The sequence below is a fragment of the Perissodus microlepis genome, chromosome 2 (genome assembly GCF_051167445.1).
Source record: "Perissodus microlepis isolate ML-2025 ecotype Zambia chromosome 2, ASM5116744v1, whole genome shotgun sequence".
NCBI classification, from domain to species: domain Eukaryota; kingdom Metazoa; phylum Chordata; class Actinopteri; order Cichliformes; family Cichlidae; genus Perissodus; species Perissodus microlepis.
The window spans coordinates 3,598,432-3,616,174 of record NC_140462.1 but is presented as its reverse complement, the minus strand read 5'-3'; the positions used below and the strand labels follow the sequence as shown (position 1 = coordinate 3,616,174).

Sequence of the window (17,743 nt, the reverse complement as noted above, 5' to 3'; positions counted from 1 at the left end):
CCTCGCTGGTTAAGCCTGCAGGGTGGTGGCGGGCGAGGCGGCAGCGGGGGGCACTTTGAGGTCCGTCTGGTTCAGGGGCACATGATGGCAGGCAGAGGGGGTGGCGAGGTGTCTAATCTGGTTTTTGTCTGTAAGGCGTTTTCACCTCCCCCACCATCCTTCCTCTGAGAACAAAGTTTGAGAGGCAGGACAATGTCAAAGGGAAGTGACTTATTTTATGAGCCATTTAAAGGGGATGGTGGTCGCTCCCCCCTCAACAGCCACAAAGGAAAGGCCAGAGAGGCAGCAAAGAGCCCATGAATGCCACGACACAGTCGCATGTTTGTTTACAAGATGCTACTCTCTCGTTTTCCCTGCCATAAATTGCAGTTTTCCTCTTCTAAGTGACACTTGAACAATGCTCTGTCACTGTGTCTTATTACATCTTAAAGTACTTGGGGAAACTGGAGGGGATGACAGAGGCCCCTCAAAGGAACTCCATCAGGCAACTCGTCGCACAAAGACTATTCATGCTAGTGCTGGTGGAGAAATGACTGATGCATCAACTGACAAAGCTTTTTCCTTTTTTCCCTGCAATGGTGAGGCAGAAACATGTCAGTGGGATGTTGATTTTTATAAGCTCTAACTGTTCGTGTTCGCTGCGCGCTCTTTTTGTTCCAGCGGGTGCCGTTTCTCTCCCAGCGGTTTGAGCAATTGGCTGCCAAAATGTTTTCACAAAGTATGCATTAGCTAAGATTCTTCAGTTTTCAGAGACCTAATCCTTTGAGCTAACAATGTGACATTTGTACAGACATTCCTGTGAAATATTGACCATCTCACTTTTATTTGTGTACTTTGGTAACTACGGCTATTTTCCACATGGATATAGCCCTTTTGATTGTACGCCTGCGCTGTGGGCAAGCAGGGGGCCCTGCTCGAGGAGAGACTGGATGGTTGTTTCACCTAAAAGTTCAGCCTGTGTGTGTGTGTGTGTGTGTGTGTGTGTGTCTGCGTACCTCCAATCAGGCTCCTCATACAAAGAGCCATGTGTTGAGCGGTGATGTGATGTGTGAATATGTTTAGGTATGGGGTGCCAACTGTGCCTGGGTATGTGTGAGAGGTAGGTGCATATGTTTAAAGGAACAAGGGGGATGAGTTTGAGGAGAAGGGGTGACTTGAGGCTTATTTGGACTCGATCCCAGACAGAGGCGTCCAGTTTATGGCGCCACGGTGCATCCCTCCCTCTGGTGCCCCGTTTAGACGATTGCACTGCTGAGAGTCACGCCTGACCCTTAAGTTTCATTATTTTTAAGTTCTAGGTGCTTATTCAGACATGCTGGGAACTATGGTATGTTTGATTCACTGTGCTGAAGAAAAACTTGGTTGGTGTGTGTGTGTGTGTGTGTGTGTGTGTGTTTGCAATCTTTTTATGCTGTGCTGCCAAGAAAAATCACCAAAAGTCGGGCCCTGTTTGCTAATAGAATTCAATGGGCGTCTTCTATTACATTTACAGCAGTAATGAAAGCAGCCTCAAGATGTCACAGAGAAACACATCCACATTGTCAGGGTTGTCATAGCAACGCATTAAACATTTGAAGATAACACAAGGCGGGGGAAAAATCCCAGTCATATGCTTTGATTTTAATGTAATCAAACCAGTTTCAACAGGCAAAACCTCAACTGCAGCAGAGCAGCTTCCCTGAGTGTAACAAAAACGAGTAACACAAGGAAGTGAATAATAACTGATTATCAGCGCTGAAAGTGACGGGAACAAAAGATGAGCTTAAGGTAGCTTTGCCAGGTTTATTCAGGACATGTTAGTGAATGGAATGGCCAGATGTGGTTTACATACGGTTCTTTTAGTGTCACTTAAAGGAAGTACAGGGTTTTGGTTTTTTTGTTTGTTTGTTTTTTTTAATGTTGAAAAGTCTCAACTTGTCATAAAATGTAGAAACCAATAATAACCTTTTTGAATAACTGTGAGGGTATCAAGTATTAATAGTGTGTCAGTAATGTGGGAACTTGGTGAAATCTGAAAACACTAATCCAGGATTTTTATATATTTATTTTTTTGAATGAGTGTGGCTGATAATCCCAAAGCGTCAGTCCATGAATGACATGCTAGTCCTGCAAGTAGCAGGAACGTGTTCAGCACAAGCTGGTGGGGAAAACTAAACTGGCTGCTGGTGCTGGGATCCAATGAAAGGATCCCTGTGTTCTCCCAGATTCCAACAGCTACATTTAAAACAAAACATTATTGCAGCTGCGGCTTGCATACGTCCTCCCCTGACCCTCCTTTTAATTGGATGGTAAACTGACTTTTGGCAGTTCGCATTTTGTCAGACACAGTATTTGGGTTTTAACAGAGATGAACAGGCTGCTGTTTTGTTTTTGTTTTTAATCGAGTCGATCTTTCAGAGTCATGTCTGTCAGTTTTGTACCCCAGCTGTTCGTGCTGAGATTCTAGGGGAGAAGAACACCACTTGTTTAGTATAACGAGCCTTGAAGAAGGCATCACTTGGCACTTACTCTTGATGGAAATCTTATGCATATATACACTTTAAGTTCACACCGAAATAGGGCTGCCACGATTAGTCGACTATTAAAATCGTCGACGACTAATTTAATAGTCGACGCCTCGTTTGAAGCTTTGTAAGATCCCAAAAGACGCAGGAATAAGTAGTAGGATTTAAGAGTGTAATAACGGACTGAAATAGAAGAGGGCAGCACTGCATGTACAAGGATGCCAGCTGCCGTTAAACACCAAAGAAGAAGAAACTGTCCCAGAATTCATAGCGCGGCCCAGCGCAGTAGTCAACAATGGCGGCAGCTAGTTAGTTTTAATATTAATCTTATTATTCTTTTTGGGTCACAAAATAAAGTTTAAGATATTTTCAGGCGAGAATGTAGCTGTGTAAACCTCAAATATCTGCTCGGTTTATCAAGACACCACATATTTTCAAAATCGCTCTGACGTTTTCGGAGGTGTCTGTTACCCACTAGCTCGATAGCTAGCCGGGGGCACGGCTCAGTAGAGCCGTGAGAACACCGGACTCCCGGCAGATCGTCTTCAAACCCACCGCCATCTTTCGCTACTCAGGTTAAACATGTAATATAAGTCACTTAGATAACTTAAAAATGTTGTTTGGCTTTTTGTAATATTTTATTTGTTCCTGAGTAAATCAGTTTGGCTGAGTTTAAAGTTATAGTTTTTACACAGCTGAATAAACCTCAAGCAGACAGCTGATTATCAGAAGTGTGAGATGCTCGAGAATTTACTCCGGTGTCCTGTTATATTCTAGATAGCAAGGAGCAGACAGCTGAGTTTATTAAACTTCACTGAAACAACCTGCAGATTTCATTAAAATTTAATAAACTATCATCTTGTCTTTATTTTTAGTTAGCACATACCTTAAACACTTAAAGCTGTAAGCTAATGATAGTTATATAAGGGCAGATGCATGCTGGTGCAATAAGCTGTACGTTTTAAGTTCAATGGATGCATGATCTGATTAGTCGACTAATCGCAAAAATAATCGGTGACTAGTCGACTATCAAAATAATCGTTTGTGGCAGCCCTACACCGAAATAAGGAGTCCAAAACTTTCTAATTTACATTACTTGGAGAGCATTTTCAGACTCCTCAGCCCAGCGTGCTTGCACATATGTTTATCTCCATTCATGTGCTTGTGGTTGACGTCAGCGCACTTACCTGCAGTGTGGGCGAAAAGTTAATCGTTTCCTCTTAAACACTGTTTAGGAGGGACAGCACTCAGAGAAAGCTTTGGCACTGAAAGCTTTTTGCACATCAAGACGGGAGTGTCGGGATAAGAGCGGGGCTCTATAAAGCGGCCAGCTAAAGGCTCCTCTGAGCTGCAATTAAGTGCATTTAAGGGGGCTTTAACAGCCAGGGTGCGTTTGATTTGGTGAGAGGTGAACCTGTTATTTCTCAGCATAAGGTCTGAATCCCACGGAAGAAATCAATGACTGATCTGCATTACTTGCTGCTACAGTGACATTAACAGCATCATAATCGAGTCTTAAATTTTATGTTTCTATTTCAAATCAGGACTTGTTGCTCGAGTTTATTTGTGTTGACTCGCATGTTTCTCAGATGACGTGGAATTTTAACGCACGTTCTCCCTCGTCTGTTCCAGGAGTCCCCCTGAAAGTGTGTCCGCAGGGCTACTCCTGCTGCACTGTGGAGATGGAGGAGAAGCTAAGCCAGCAGAGCCACACAGAGATCAAAGCTCCCGTCTCCAAGCTTAGCACCAGCCTACAATCCACCTTCAAACAGAGGCATGACCACTTTGACAGTAAGCAAACACACTGGCTCACAAACACTTGCAGCTTTTCAGGTTATGTTGTAAGACTGGCTTTGGTTTCCTCATCGCAGCATTTGTGCTACACTTTTATTTATTTTAATTTTTTTTCCCTTTTGATGGACACTCCCACCTGCCAGCGCACTGCTCATAGCAGAGACAGCCAGTCTGTGTCTTGTGGCCTGTCCACCTGTCTCCCAATGTCTCTGCTCCCTGTCTCATCGTCCCCCTGAAAGAAATGTAAAAAAAGAAAATAAAAGAAATACAGGCTTCCCTTTCTCCAGAGAGACGCATGCTTCCAGACGGACCACACACATCTTCAGATTTAGTCGTCTCTATACTTCCTGTTCCTATGTGTGTGAGCACATGTGTGTATGCCTGTAAATATTGGGATCAGGTTTCCCCTGCTGAGGGCCAGAGCGCATGGGAACATGCAACAGTGCTGACTCACAGAGGAAGCAGGGCAGCTCTGAATACCTTCAACCACCGAACCATGCCACCACTGCAGCCCTGCGATGATAGGATAGAGGGGAGGATGAGGATCCCAAACAGGCTGAGTGAAAAACATGGGAAGAAAAAATATTTTTAGTTTCCCGGTGCATTGGAATCTTGCTTGTTAAAGGAGGTTATGTGCATAGCTCTGCGTTGGTGTGCGCACATGTGGGTCAGATCTTATGTGTCTGTGAAAGGCAGCGAGGGATGGTGAGTAACAGGGAGCATGTGTATTGCAGCCAGATGTGAAGAGGAATGTGACGTGTTGGAATGCAGTGGCTGCTCGAGCTGTCCCGCCCATCTTTTTCTCCTTTCTTACTGCCCTTTGTCCCCATCTTATGCCTCACTCTCCCAAAAACCCCTCTCTTTGCCGCTCTTTCTCGTTCCATCTCTCTTCACTGTGTCCAAGTGCTGCTTGTGATTCACTGCACTCAGTTCTCACGCATACATGTCCTCCACCCTGTTTGTCTTGCACAACTCATCTGGTGCTTAGTGGCAATATTAAGGGCTGTTCTCATTACTGAGAAATCTATAAATTATTATTTTCCCGTTTAATCATCTCGTCCATAAAATACAAAAAAAGCCTGTAACAAATGGTCAGCTTCAGAAACGTCAGTGTCACGTTTAGGTAACGACCACAAACCAGGTTTAAAAACAACACCCGAGATGCGTGCGAGCAAATGAAGATGTTGTTTCCGTAACAGGGTTCAAATTTAGAGTGGAACGTTGAGATTAAAATAGTGTTCACAGTGTTTGATTTTAGAGGAACTGATACCAGAACCACAATTTCGTAAAAATAATCTTTCTGAACAATTGTGGCTTCGGCTCTTTATGTCAAGTTTATCCATCCAGAGCACCACCGATCAACTATTGCATAAATATTGTTTTGTTTAGGAATTTTTCCGCTATTATTCAGCACGAAGTGTTTTTGTAACGGAGTCATAACAACTGGCTTGCGCAAAAATTCTAAAGCTTGGCAACACCCAAAAAGAACGTCCAGTTTATCAGAAGGGCACAGCTCTACGGATGACCGTGAACCTCTTCCCCGCGTGCTCCCTCCTCATCATCACTGTAGGCAGGTTTCTGCAGTCTCTCAACCGTTAGATGTGGGATCTCTTTACAAAGCCCTGCTGTGCTCTCTTCTACCTAAACCGCCAGGCCCTCTCTCTCTCTCACATCAAATGTGGTGACGGGCTCAGGTTGCCGGCCTATTATTTCCTTTTGTCACACCAAGACACCACCGAAGGAAGCGCTTACAGCCGGTGAAATGGGAACAGGAAGTGTTCATTGGTCTGCTTACTGTTGCAGAGAAATGACAGCAGCGGCCGTGACATCACAAGGAGTGCGCACATGTGCACAAACGCAGCTGCAGCTGCAGCTGCACATGAAGACGAACGCAGCGTTCGCTCGCGCACTAACAAACTCAGGAAGTAGTGTATGTGATTGGGCAGGCTCTCATCATGCGCCTGGAGCGAAGAGTCATGGCCAATTAAGACCAGAGCCAGAAATAGTTCTCTCTTTCTCTGTGTGTCTCGTCGCTGCATGTTTATTCTGACCTCAGCCTGTCCTGCTGCAGTGACCCTGTCCAGCAGAGCAGCTCCATGTCTGGGAATTAAGTGCTTGGATTATGGCCCCATTGCCTCCAGACACATACAAGCAACATCCATCTGAGCACCGAGCTCAGCAGCAGGAGGGACGGAATCCCATACCATAAGAAAAGGGAGAAGCTCGGCGACTAATTGGCACAAATAGGATGCAATTACCGCCTGGGCTGGGATTGGGAGGAGCATAGTTTATAGGGACACTAGTGGGGGGAGTTTTTGGAAGAGGAAGTGGGAGGAGATCGGTGAAGTTCCTCTGTTCCTGTGATGGATTGGGCCCAGGATCGTTGTTCGTAATTTAGCGCTTTCTCTGCAGCACGTTGGAATAGTGACAAGGTGGGGGGGAGCGTGCAGGAAGGGAAAGACAGATAGTCGAGCAGGAGTCGTCCTTTTCCTTACATTTCCCTACAGCTGACACTCTCATGTGTAACCTTTCACCCAGATTCTCTCAGACCATTGGCTGAGTGACAGGTACATTTTTAATGGGGAAATCCAGAGGGAGCGTTCAGCTCCTCGGCCTGTTGGCAGACGACTGCGTGTCATAAATTGTTTTTAATGACAATGCAAGATGCCTGAGTAATGCTGCTCATACTTGGACCCCTCAGCCCGGGCCAGAGAGCCTCCGTATCCCCGCCACTCCTGCCCCCACTGTGCCACCACCCCTCACACACCCTTCTTAAAAACCCGTGGGTTTGTCCAGACGCATAATGGGGCTTATCTGTTTAGCATATAGGAATTACTCCTCTAATTAACTGTAGAAAGGAAATGGAGAAGTTTAGGGTTGTCCTCGTGCTTCATGCCTCTCCCACCTCCTCCTCCTCCTCCTCCTCCTCCTCCTCTTCTTCTTCACCTCCTCAGTCTCCTTTCACTGACTTTCATGTCAGTGTGGCTACTATGACATTCCAGGGGTGGGGGTGGACCATTTTGTTTTAATCTCTGTCAATGGAGCGTGGAACTTGGTGCCCTCTCCCCTGGCTCTGTGTGTGTGTCTGTGTGTGCGCGTGCACTTGTGATGGCGAGGAGGTAAATGGAGGGGCTGCAGTGTTTCCGGTATCCTTGGCGACACAGTAGGGATTTGAAGTTCTTAAAAAAAGCCCTCAACTTAACCCGCCCCAAGCCACCCTTACCCCTCCTCTATCTCATTTTTTCTTTTTAGTGTGTCAGTCTGAAGTGGAAGTGACAGCACTACTCGGGTCCTCTGTGTGAGTGTGAATGTGCGAGAGTGTGTTTGTGTGTGTACTGGTAGCAGAGAGCATTTAGTGACTCCCCCTGCGAGAGCATGGGAACTTTACATTTCAAAGCCACGCAGTGGGCACCCCGAGAAACTGCAACGGGACAGAAGGTCTGTGAGAGGGGTGTGGGGTGGGGTGCACAGATAATGGATAAAAAGGGCGAGTGTGTGTGAGACTGAAGGTGAAACATGTTTCAGAGGCTCTGTGGAATTCTCATTTTATTCAGATTAAGAAAATTGGGCAAGGAGGGTGGTGTGGGGGTCTGGGAGAAGGGGCTTGGATTATTTGGGGGGTGGTAGGGGGGTGATGGACATTCCTCAGGATGAAGTAGGTCATTGTTCCTCATCTCTAGTGAAGAGAGCTCTCTGAAGGAACTGATGAAGTAAAAGCAGGGGAGGGAGGCAGATGCAGTGCTGGTAGGATAGTTGTGGGAGGGGGGTGCATACAGGTCCATATACGGTAGCTGGGAGGGGCTGCTGCTGGTGGTTGTGGGGTCGCATTATTCCGTAATCCTATTGAAAATGTCTCTGAAGGACAGTCCAAGAGAAGCTGGCAGAAAGGAAGGCGAATGGAATGTGACAACAGAAAAATGCCATTGATGGTGGTCAGTCTGAAGCACACTGATGTGGAGAGACATCTCTGCTGATGCTCCGCGCTCACCCCCTCGTCTCCAACTGTCCCCTAACACATTCCTTTTGCCTTTCATTAAAGATTTTATGCTTAAGCTCGTTCTAAGCGTCAGGACATGGGGCACAGGTGAAGGGGAGTAACGTCAGTCTGATTTCAAATGGTGGCAGCAAAATTTTTAATGTACTGAAAGCAAACTTGGGCCTCTAAAGTCCTTTAAAATGTTGAGAGAGGAACACAACAGTAAGTTCAAAATGTCACAAAAAACAGGAAAAGTCCAACTGGGCAGATAGTCATAACTTTAGCCCTGAGCTCCTCTAGATGTTCTCTTCGTGACATCTTGAACTCTTCCCTGTAGACACTTAAATATAAACAATCTGACACTGTTTGTTCTTGCTCTTTGTCACCCGCAGGCTGTAGACTAACCCGGCCTTTCTTTCACATCTCCACAGAGTTTTTCCGCGAGCTTTTGAAAAACGCAGAGATCTCGCTGGACAGCATGTTTGTGAAAACATACGGGATGATGTACGTGCAGAACTCGGAACTTTTCAAGAACTTCTTCCAGTCCCTGACCCAGTACTACGTGTCCGGCAGCGCTGCCGTCAACTTGGACTCCATGCTGTCGGACTTCTGGGCCGATCTTTTGGAGAGGATGTTCCGGCTGGTCAACGTGCAGTACGAGTTCAGCGACACCTACATGGAGTGCGTCAGCCGACATACGGAGGAGCTGCAGCCGTTCGGCGACGTGCCCCGCAAACTCCGCATCCAGTTAACGAGGTCCTTTATCGCCGCGCGCACCTTTGTGCGTGGCCTGGCGCTCATGCCTGAGGTGGCCAATAAAGTTTCCACGGTAAGTGACGGAGCACAGTTTAACAAAGAGAAAAACTAACGGCCGAGAACGAGACTTGTTTCCTTGTAGTCCTGTCCATCCCTCCCTGCACCGGTTCTGAGTGCACATCTCTGATCTGTGGTTCTTTCTCTCTGTCTGGTAACATAAACCACTCTGACTGTTCTGGTATGACTTGTTTTTCCACTGTACTGAGTGATTCATAGGCGATTAGATTAAACTTCTTTGTGGATCTGGCTTATGCAATTAATGGTCATGCTTTTTCAGAGTATGAGAATGTGTCTCTGGTGGTGTCGAGTGAGTGCTTCGGCTATGATGTAATGAAAACGGCCCACTAACTGCCCTCTGCCTACTCCAGGTCAGCGCCTCTCCCAGCTGTGTGCGAGCGGCCATGAAGATGTTGTACTGTCCCTACTGCTCGGGCCAAGTAGCCCTGAAACCCTGCCAGAATTACTGTCTGAATGTGATGCGTGGCTGTTTGGCGAACCAGGCAGACTTGGACACGGAGTGGAACAACTTCCTCGGTAAGCAGACGACATGCGAACAAGGGCACCTTCAGCAGCCACTGTTTAACAGAAACCTGCCCGTGATTACACCGCCTTATAACCATAATAGCTGAAAGTGTTTAATTTGGCAACAGAGTATATTTATGCAGCCTCCTGCTCCTGGGTTCATTGCCGCTTACTCATAATTCTTCAAAGATCATTAGTTTCATCGACTTTCTTATCTAAGCGTGCACCCCTTATTCTCCTTGTGAGCATGAAACCAGAGTGGCAATGGGATTTGTGACATGATAGACTCGGGGTAAATAAAGGAGGTAAACTGCACTTCGGCTTTGGAAGAAAAACATTTAACATAGGAACGGTTTTATTGTTGGAAACCATGTACAAACATGTCCCTCATTCTTTAGTAGGTTGTTTAAGAAAAGGGGGAGGGAGGGGCTGTACATGCGGTGACCCTTGGAATGAATGCAGTCTTGTGCTGTGTACAAACAGACCCAGATCAGTTACATTACACTCAGGGTTGTGCACGCATCCACAGTTCTTATCCTCCATGATGGATTTTTGTGACCAGAAACATGGTTTCTGACTATATCACCGTTACATGTGTCTATCTCTGGCTGCCGGCACCGCTGCGGTCTGCAGAGGCGTCTGGTTTCTGTTTGCTGTGCTGCAGCTTGATCCTGCCCTACACTAATGGCTCATCACACTGGTTAAAAATGTCTCACCCTAATGCGAGTGCTTCTCCCTAGTGGTAAGAGCGTGTAATTGCTTTCCCCTGTGTTGATTTCAACTTGCTGTTTTGTTTTTCAGATGCCATGCATAGTCTCGCCGAGAGGCTCGAAGGTCCCTTTAATTTCGAGTCTGTCATGGATCCCATTGATGTGAAGATTTCAGACGCCATTATGAACATGCAGGAGAACAGCATGCAGGTGTCGCAGAAGGTCAGTCTCATTTCAGCGCCTTTCAAATGAAACAAAATAAAAAGAGATGAGGATGGAATTATTAACCCTCCCTTCCAAGTGCAGAGGAAGGAATTTTTTTAGCACAGCTTGTCCGAACATCCTTGTTTTATTTTGAATGCTTAGATTATTTTTTACTTTGCACATAGAAACAAAATTATTTCACAAAAACTACCAGGGTCAAAATAATTACCTCCTGGATGCTAACAGTCAGTCGTTTACTCTTTTTGCCGGATAACAGCCTGCAGTCGTTTATGGTAGTTTTCAGCCTGTCTCAAACGCGTCTCCTGAACAATCCCAGCTCATTCTTTGGAGAATCTCTGAAGCTCCTCCCATTTTCAGTGGGATTCAATTCAGGGCTTTGCACCGGCCGGTCAGTAACGTTCACTTTGGTCTTCTGGCGGTAGTTCTTCACCAGGAGCGACATGTTTTAGGTCGTTGTTGTGTTTGAAGATAAAGAGACGACCCAGACCCAGGTTGGTTTCTGACTACTTGAGGTTTTCTTTTAAAATCTTCACATAAACTTCTTTCTTCATGATTCCTTCCACCTTGATGAGATTCCCAGTTCCAGACACACTGAAGCATCCCCACATCATGATCCTCCCACCACCGTGTTCCCCTGTGGGGACGGCGTCCTCTGAGTTGTAGAACTCTCACTTTTTTCTCCAAACATCAGCAAAGTGTCTGCAGCTAAAGAGCTGTAGTTTTATCTCCTCTGACCAAAGGACGCTCTTCTAGTCTGGATTATTTGTCTCCAGGTCGTTCTCAGCACACCTCAGTCTGGCTTGACGGCGTTTCTTCCGCAGAAGTTTTTCCTGGTCTCTAACCTCGCAGCTCATTCCTGTGCAGGTCTATAGTGATTGTCTCCTTCAGACTACAATTTCAAACTTGGCTAAGTCATTCACGGGTGTCTTGGCAGTTGTTCTCTCACTATTTTTCTTTCTAGAGTCTTTTGCTTCCCACCGCTGCCAGGCGTGTTCTGTGTTGTGTGTCTGTCTTTACAATTCTTGATGATACTCCCCACTGCAGTTCTTGACACTTGGAGTCTTTCTACAGCAGTGGTTTGTGCTATGGCTCAGTTTTCCATGGGGACAATGACACTGACCCTGGTCAATTCTTTTGTTTGTTTTTGTCTGAAATAATTCTTATATTGTGGGCAAATAGAAATAATTTATGCTTTCTGAAGAAACTAGTTTGTTTAGAAATGCTGTGTTGAAAATCCCTTCTTTTGTTAAAAAAGCACTCAGGACATTTTTGACCAAAACGTAACATTTCACAGGGTGGCTAATCATTTTGTCTTCATCTGTAAAACATTTCTGTGTTCTTGTTCCTCCTCTGACAGGTTTTCCAAGGATGTGGGACGCCCAAAATAAGCGCTGGCTTTCGTTCCAAACGTTCTGTTAAAGAGTCCACCTTCACCAGCCGCTTCCGCCCTTACAGTCCTGAAGCAAGACCCACCACTGCTGCTGGAACCAGTTTAGATCGACTGGTGAGGACTAAGAAGGCAAAGAAGTGAATATCACATTTACTCTGAGTAATTGTTTTTGACCTTTTTCTTTTTGTGTGTTCTAAACAGACAAGTGAAGTAAAAAAGAAATTGAAGCATGCCAAAAAGTTCTGGTCCACGTTGCCAGAGACTGTGTGTGTAAGCGAGGGGATTGCAGCTGGTGATGAGTGCTGGAATGGTACAGCGAAAAGCAGGTGAGAGGCACAGACTTCACAAAGAAAGAATCTAAATTTTACTGCGTTGCTTGTAAATTATTGAAATTAAAGTCTAATGCCAGACTTGATTCCACCAGGTACGAATCAGATGTCATTGGCAGCGGGCTGGCCAATCAGATATCAAACCCGGACGTGGACGTGGACATAACAAAACCAGACATCGTCATCCGCAGTCAGATAGCAGTTTTGAAGGAAATGACGAGCCGGCTCAAAGCTGCACACAGCGGCGTCGACATTACTGCAGAGAGCGGTGAGAGCGGTTAATGAGCTTCACAGCTTTTGCGACTCGGTTTCCTAGCTGCACGTCTCACCTGCTTGTCTTTTTTTGCCCCCTAGATGATGACGGCAGCGGAGATGAGAGCGGCAGCGGTTGCGACGGTCCGAACTGCGACATGTACTTCTCTGTTCCACCAACGTCTGATAAAGAACGGGGTGGAAAAGCAGTGGCTGGAAGTGAAGTGGCTGGATCACCACGGGTTAATCCAGTGCAAAGCAATAACTCAGCTGGGGTCACCTCACGGGGAAGCATGGCGCTGGCGCTCTGCGGGCTCGCCCTGGCCCTGTTAGCTTCCCGCTTGAGATAAAACTGGCTGGACAGAGAGAGGGAAGAGAACGACCAGGAGCAACAGCACGAAGGGGAAAACTGTCAGAGAGACTTTTAAAAACAAAAAGACTGCCTTCAGGACATTGGACTGTCCACCGTTGGGGTGGGAGGGGAAGAAACTTCTTAATATTACAATAACCTCACTATTAACTATTTGTTCGTATGTTGTTAAAGACATCAGTGTACAGCAGTATGATTTTTCTTCCCAAGAGATCCACCTTTGTCACCCAGATAAACCTGCCCTCCGACAGCTCTCTCTGAGCTACTTTTTGGTTGTGCTTGCAGCATTTCACACTTACTTTGGCAGTTTAATCTCATGATTAACTTTGTGCCTTCTTCAATGACTGACATCTGACATCTAAGCATTAAGAAAGATATTGGGTCAAACTCTGAGTGCCTGTGTTGGGACACATCTTTAAATTTCTGAGGCTGGTCTTTCTATCGGTCACAAAACTCGACTAATAGAAACAGAACCCACGTGACGCTGTCTTGTTACTAATTCAAAGCTTTTTTTTTTTTTTTTTTTTTGCACATTATAAAAGTGCATACTGTGAATATTTGTGCCTGTGTGCATTTATACTTTTAGAAAGGCCAAAAATTCTGAAGCATTTTGAGACTCGTTGTTTTGCTCTGTTTGCTTTGGAGGCAGCTCGTCTCAAAAATGCAGTGAGAGTTTACAGCACAGGTGCTCATGTTTGACCTGAAGATGGCGTCGTTCTGTGGAAGAGTCTGCGGGGTGCTCTGCAAGCCCCTAACACGCATAATGTACGTTTGCTGCGAGCGTTTTCGCATCTTAACTTTAAATTTCTTCATTATTATTTCACTGAACTTCTTTCAGCTTAAGCAGTTCAATAGTAAGTCATACCTCGTGCTTACTGAGTCAATGTGATCTAGACCATGAGGTTGAGTGTCTGATAGAGTTGGATATGTGGCTGATGTCCCCTGCCATTAAACCCCCAAGAAGGCAAAGCTGACATGTCCCAAATGCCCTCTTTTTTCTCTCTTTGTTTTTTGGTACTGTAAGCTCAGTTCGGCACAGAAGATCTGACTCTATACAGTCTTAACGTTTGGAAAGAAAAGAGGGCAACATGCACGTTTTGGGAGCTTTTTAATTAAACAAGACAAGAGGAACAAAAGTCAGTGTTTTAATCAAATGGAAATCTAGAAAAGATTATTTTAATACAGGGTTTTATGTTGAGGAGGTGTTGAGATTTTTAGCTTTTTTTTTTTTTTTTTTTTTGGTATGAAGATATATATTAGGTACTACAGTGGATTTTACTGGTAGTTGTAGGTGGTGGAAGAGGTCAGTGTGCACAGATAAGGGGGGGCGCTCTGGTCAGTGTGCACAGGTTTTGGGGCCTTTTGTTTTGTTTTTCTGGCCCCCGTCCCACAGTACACGCTGTACCTCGTTAAATGGCCTGTGTCAGTATAAATGGACTCATTCTGAACGGTTCTCATCATTTCAACTCAAAGTTAAGTGTTTTCACAATTACTACCAAAATTAATGCAATGAAAGGTGCCTGATTATTTTTTTTATGTTTGGTACATTACTAGCATCTTCTTACGTTTTTTTGTTTTGTTTGTTTTTGGGAAAAGAAAAGAAAGTGGCTGTTGTTGATGATTTATGATCTATCTGCTCAGATTCCCTGAAAGGTGTTTGAGTATATTGTTACCAGCTGACAAGCACAATGTAAGTTTTTTTTCTTGGAGTTTTTCATTTGATAATCGGGTCTGTTAAGTTGCATTACCTGGACATCTCATCTCTACAACGATGCCGACTCATGCAGCATTGCTGCACTAATGTATTCCATGTATTTCAAACATGCATTTAGAACTTACACATTATCAAAAATGCAACATCTACAATGTTTCAGTGTGCAGATTAAGGTGGACAGAAATACACATTTTTGTAAAAGTATAACGAAAAGATTTGCAGCTTTAATGCGAGTCTGCACGGATGAAGCGATTAGATGGGAGTTTATTCCTTTGCATCTTGTCTGGCTTTGACATTAACAGGTTGATCTTGAGCTTACGGGACATCTTCAGGTTATCAGTTATCATCCGCAATCATCAGACGAGGACGTCATATCAAGATCTGACCTTGGAGGATTTGATGAGACATCTATGCAACCCGTATGAAATACTGAAGCCTTAATTTAAAATCACAAAGCTGTGCTTGAGCAGCTCGATTTGGCGTTACTTCTGCAGGTGACCATTTTAATTCTAGGTTACTGTTTTTTCTCCCTTGTGTTCCACCAACATTTCCACAAGGGCTCGTGCACGTGTTCGTGTCATGCGTGGGGAGTGTGAAGAAGCCCGACGTTTGGAGAGACGGAAGAAATGTTTTAGGCTGACGATGGTGACAAAAATGTCTGTGCTTGCAGGCCAGGGCAGCAACGTTTCCAGCTGGCAGGAGTTGGTCCAGCTGCTGGAAGACGTCCATTCAGTCCACAGAGCGAGTTCAGTCTTTTAAAGTTGGACTGTTGTTGAAATCTTTCCATGTATGCCTTTGGCCCACAAGAACAGAAAGGACTCTCTCTGAGGATGGAGTGAGTGAGTGACTGAAAAGAGTGGGGGGGGGGGGGGGGAAGTGTAAATAAAAAGCAGCGGTTTTAGATGTCTCTAAAAGAGGCCCTACAAGTACACCAGATTTCTACTTGTCAGAGTATCTCCTAAATGTTATGGAAAAACAAGATGAGATAGATGTTAAAGTGTAAGAGAAAATGTATATTAAACAACATTTTTAGTCTTGTTGAAATAAAGACTGCCAATATTTAAATGTGGTGTGACTGCCTGCTTCTTGGATTTTAATTTCTTGTGGTCACTGTTTACATAAATGCATGCATAGTGTCGTGGTTTACAGTCGCTTGGTCGGATAAAGATTGCTGCAGATCCAAATCCCCTTTGATTTATGTCAGGAAGGCCATCCGGCTTGATAACTGCCAAGTCGATCATGCACAGCTGTGGTGACCCCATGCAACAAGGAAGCAGCCAAAAGTAGCTTTCTGCTGTTTACAATGCATGATGCGTGCACACACGGGGCAGAGGATTATAGGATACTATCATCATTGAGAAATGAGGCAACAAGCTATGAACATGAGCACTTGTGTTTAATTGTCCTTTCTAATAAATGTGTGTTTGACCCTAATTTGAAATGTTTTTAAGGGCACGACAGAAGGTCCATCTCCAGCTGTTCAAACCATATTATGGGAGATGGCCAATCAGGAGGAAGCTGACTTGGAAGTTATTTTTCAGGCAGTGGATGAATTGAGGGGTTCTATCAAGAACCTGTTTACAATTTACTGGGATTTTTATGAATTATGAATCAAAGTAAATATTATAGAGAAAATATAAATTGCCGTCCTTTATTTAGAGAATATCCTGAGCCCCTTATATAGAAGTCCCAGAGACCACCCTCATCTGCCTATAAGGCATACAAGGAAACAGAGCTACAGTCTACAGTCAACCACCCTCACTGAATAATGGAATTGATCAGTGGGGACCAAAGAGAAACAAATTCACCCAGTTGGTTTTTTGGAGGCAGACATTCTCTCCAGACTAATGTGATCTAGAAGTAAAATTCTATATTGATTTGATTAATACAGAAACTGTGTTTTCTTAGTGATGCATAAGGAAGTAAGGAGTATATGTGATGTATCTGCTTCCATACCTAGTTCACTTATGCCACCTAAGATGCACAGCTTAGGTGAGGCTTGGATACAGCAACTAAACCATGTGTATAAGTCTTCACATATCCTCTGCCAGAACCTCTAAACAGCAGAATTGTCTTTGCAGTAGGTGCATATGTTTGAGTGTGTAAAGCCCATTTGGAACAACCTTTGTCCTGTACAGTGTGTTCTACGAAGAATTTTGCATTGTATAAGATGTAAGTTGGGGCTTTTAGTCATTTTGAAAGCGTTTAAGCATAATTCAGGGTAGCGGAGGGGCTGGATCCTACCACAGGGTGAGAAAACCAATCTATTATCACCTATGGCCAATGTAAAATTAACGTAACCCCATGCAGATCTTTGAATAGGATACTGGCAGACACAGGGAAAGCATGTAAACACCGCATAAAAAAGGATTGCTGGACTCAAACCCAGGACCTATTTGCTGTGAGACAACAGTGCCAACCACTACACTATCGTGCTACTCACGCAAACTTTGCAAACCAACAGCTAGAAAGTTTTTGAATGCATTTGGAAAGAAAGTGTTTAACGTTAACTCAAAATTGTCAACCTCACAACATTTGTTAGGAAGTCTTTTAACATCCACGGTCGGATTATCATGACCATGATCATGACCTGGACAGGTCGACAGTGTGTCACAGGGCTTTTTTATTCCTGTATTCCATTATTTTTATTATTGCTGAATAGACCCTTGTCGGCACTGGCTAAAATTTGGCATGAACTTTAGTTTTTCAAAGAGAAATTTACGTATTTCATAAGCACCTTTTATACATCTTCTTGCTTTCTATCTAACATTCACACTCTGATAATCACGCTGGAAATAGCTTAGGGTCAGTATCTTGGCCAAGAACACTTGGAGATATAGGCTAAAGCAGGCAGGGATCGAACTCCCAACCTTCCAATCAGTAGTTACATTTATTTGAATTACGCAGGGGTAGTTAGGAGGTTAGCCACAACAACCATCAAGTGACAAATGACAATTGTGTGTGTGTGTGTGCGTGCGCATTATGTACATGGTTCTGTGCTATACCATGCATTATGCATTGGTTCTGTGTGTCTGAATATGTCTAACTACTCTGTATGGAACAAGAGTTACGAGCCTATTTTAAAAATATAGGGAGTATGATTAAAACGTTGTCAGAAAAAAAACGACTCAAGTAAAGTAC

The 17,743-nt window shown here is 44.5% G+C and overlaps 1 protein-coding gene across 1 annotated transcript in view; it reads left to right on the top strand.

Annotated features, from left to right (window-relative positions):
* gpc4 (glypican 4) overlaps positions 1–15,667 on the top strand; it is a 30,152-nt gene extending 14,485 nt beyond the window's left edge. Inside the window, exons 2-9 of the mRNA XM_084940581.1 lie at positions 4,137–4,295; positions 8,706–9,103; positions 9,459–9,624; positions 10,414–10,544; positions 11,905–12,051; positions 12,139–12,263; positions 12,362–12,534; positions 12,621–15,667. Coding sequence (XP_084796707.1) covers positions 4,137–4,295; positions 8,706–9,103; positions 9,459–9,624; positions 10,414–10,544; positions 11,905–12,051; positions 12,139–12,263; positions 12,362–12,534; positions 12,621–12,868 — 1,547 coding nt within the window. The 3' untranslated portion in view covers positions 12,869–15,667. The remainder of the gene's footprint in view (positions 1–4,136; positions 4,296–8,705; positions 9,104–9,458; positions 9,625–10,413; positions 10,545–11,904; positions 12,052–12,138; positions 12,264–12,361; positions 12,535–12,620) is intronic.
* The last annotated feature ends 2,076 nt before the right edge of the window (positions 15,668–17,743 follow it).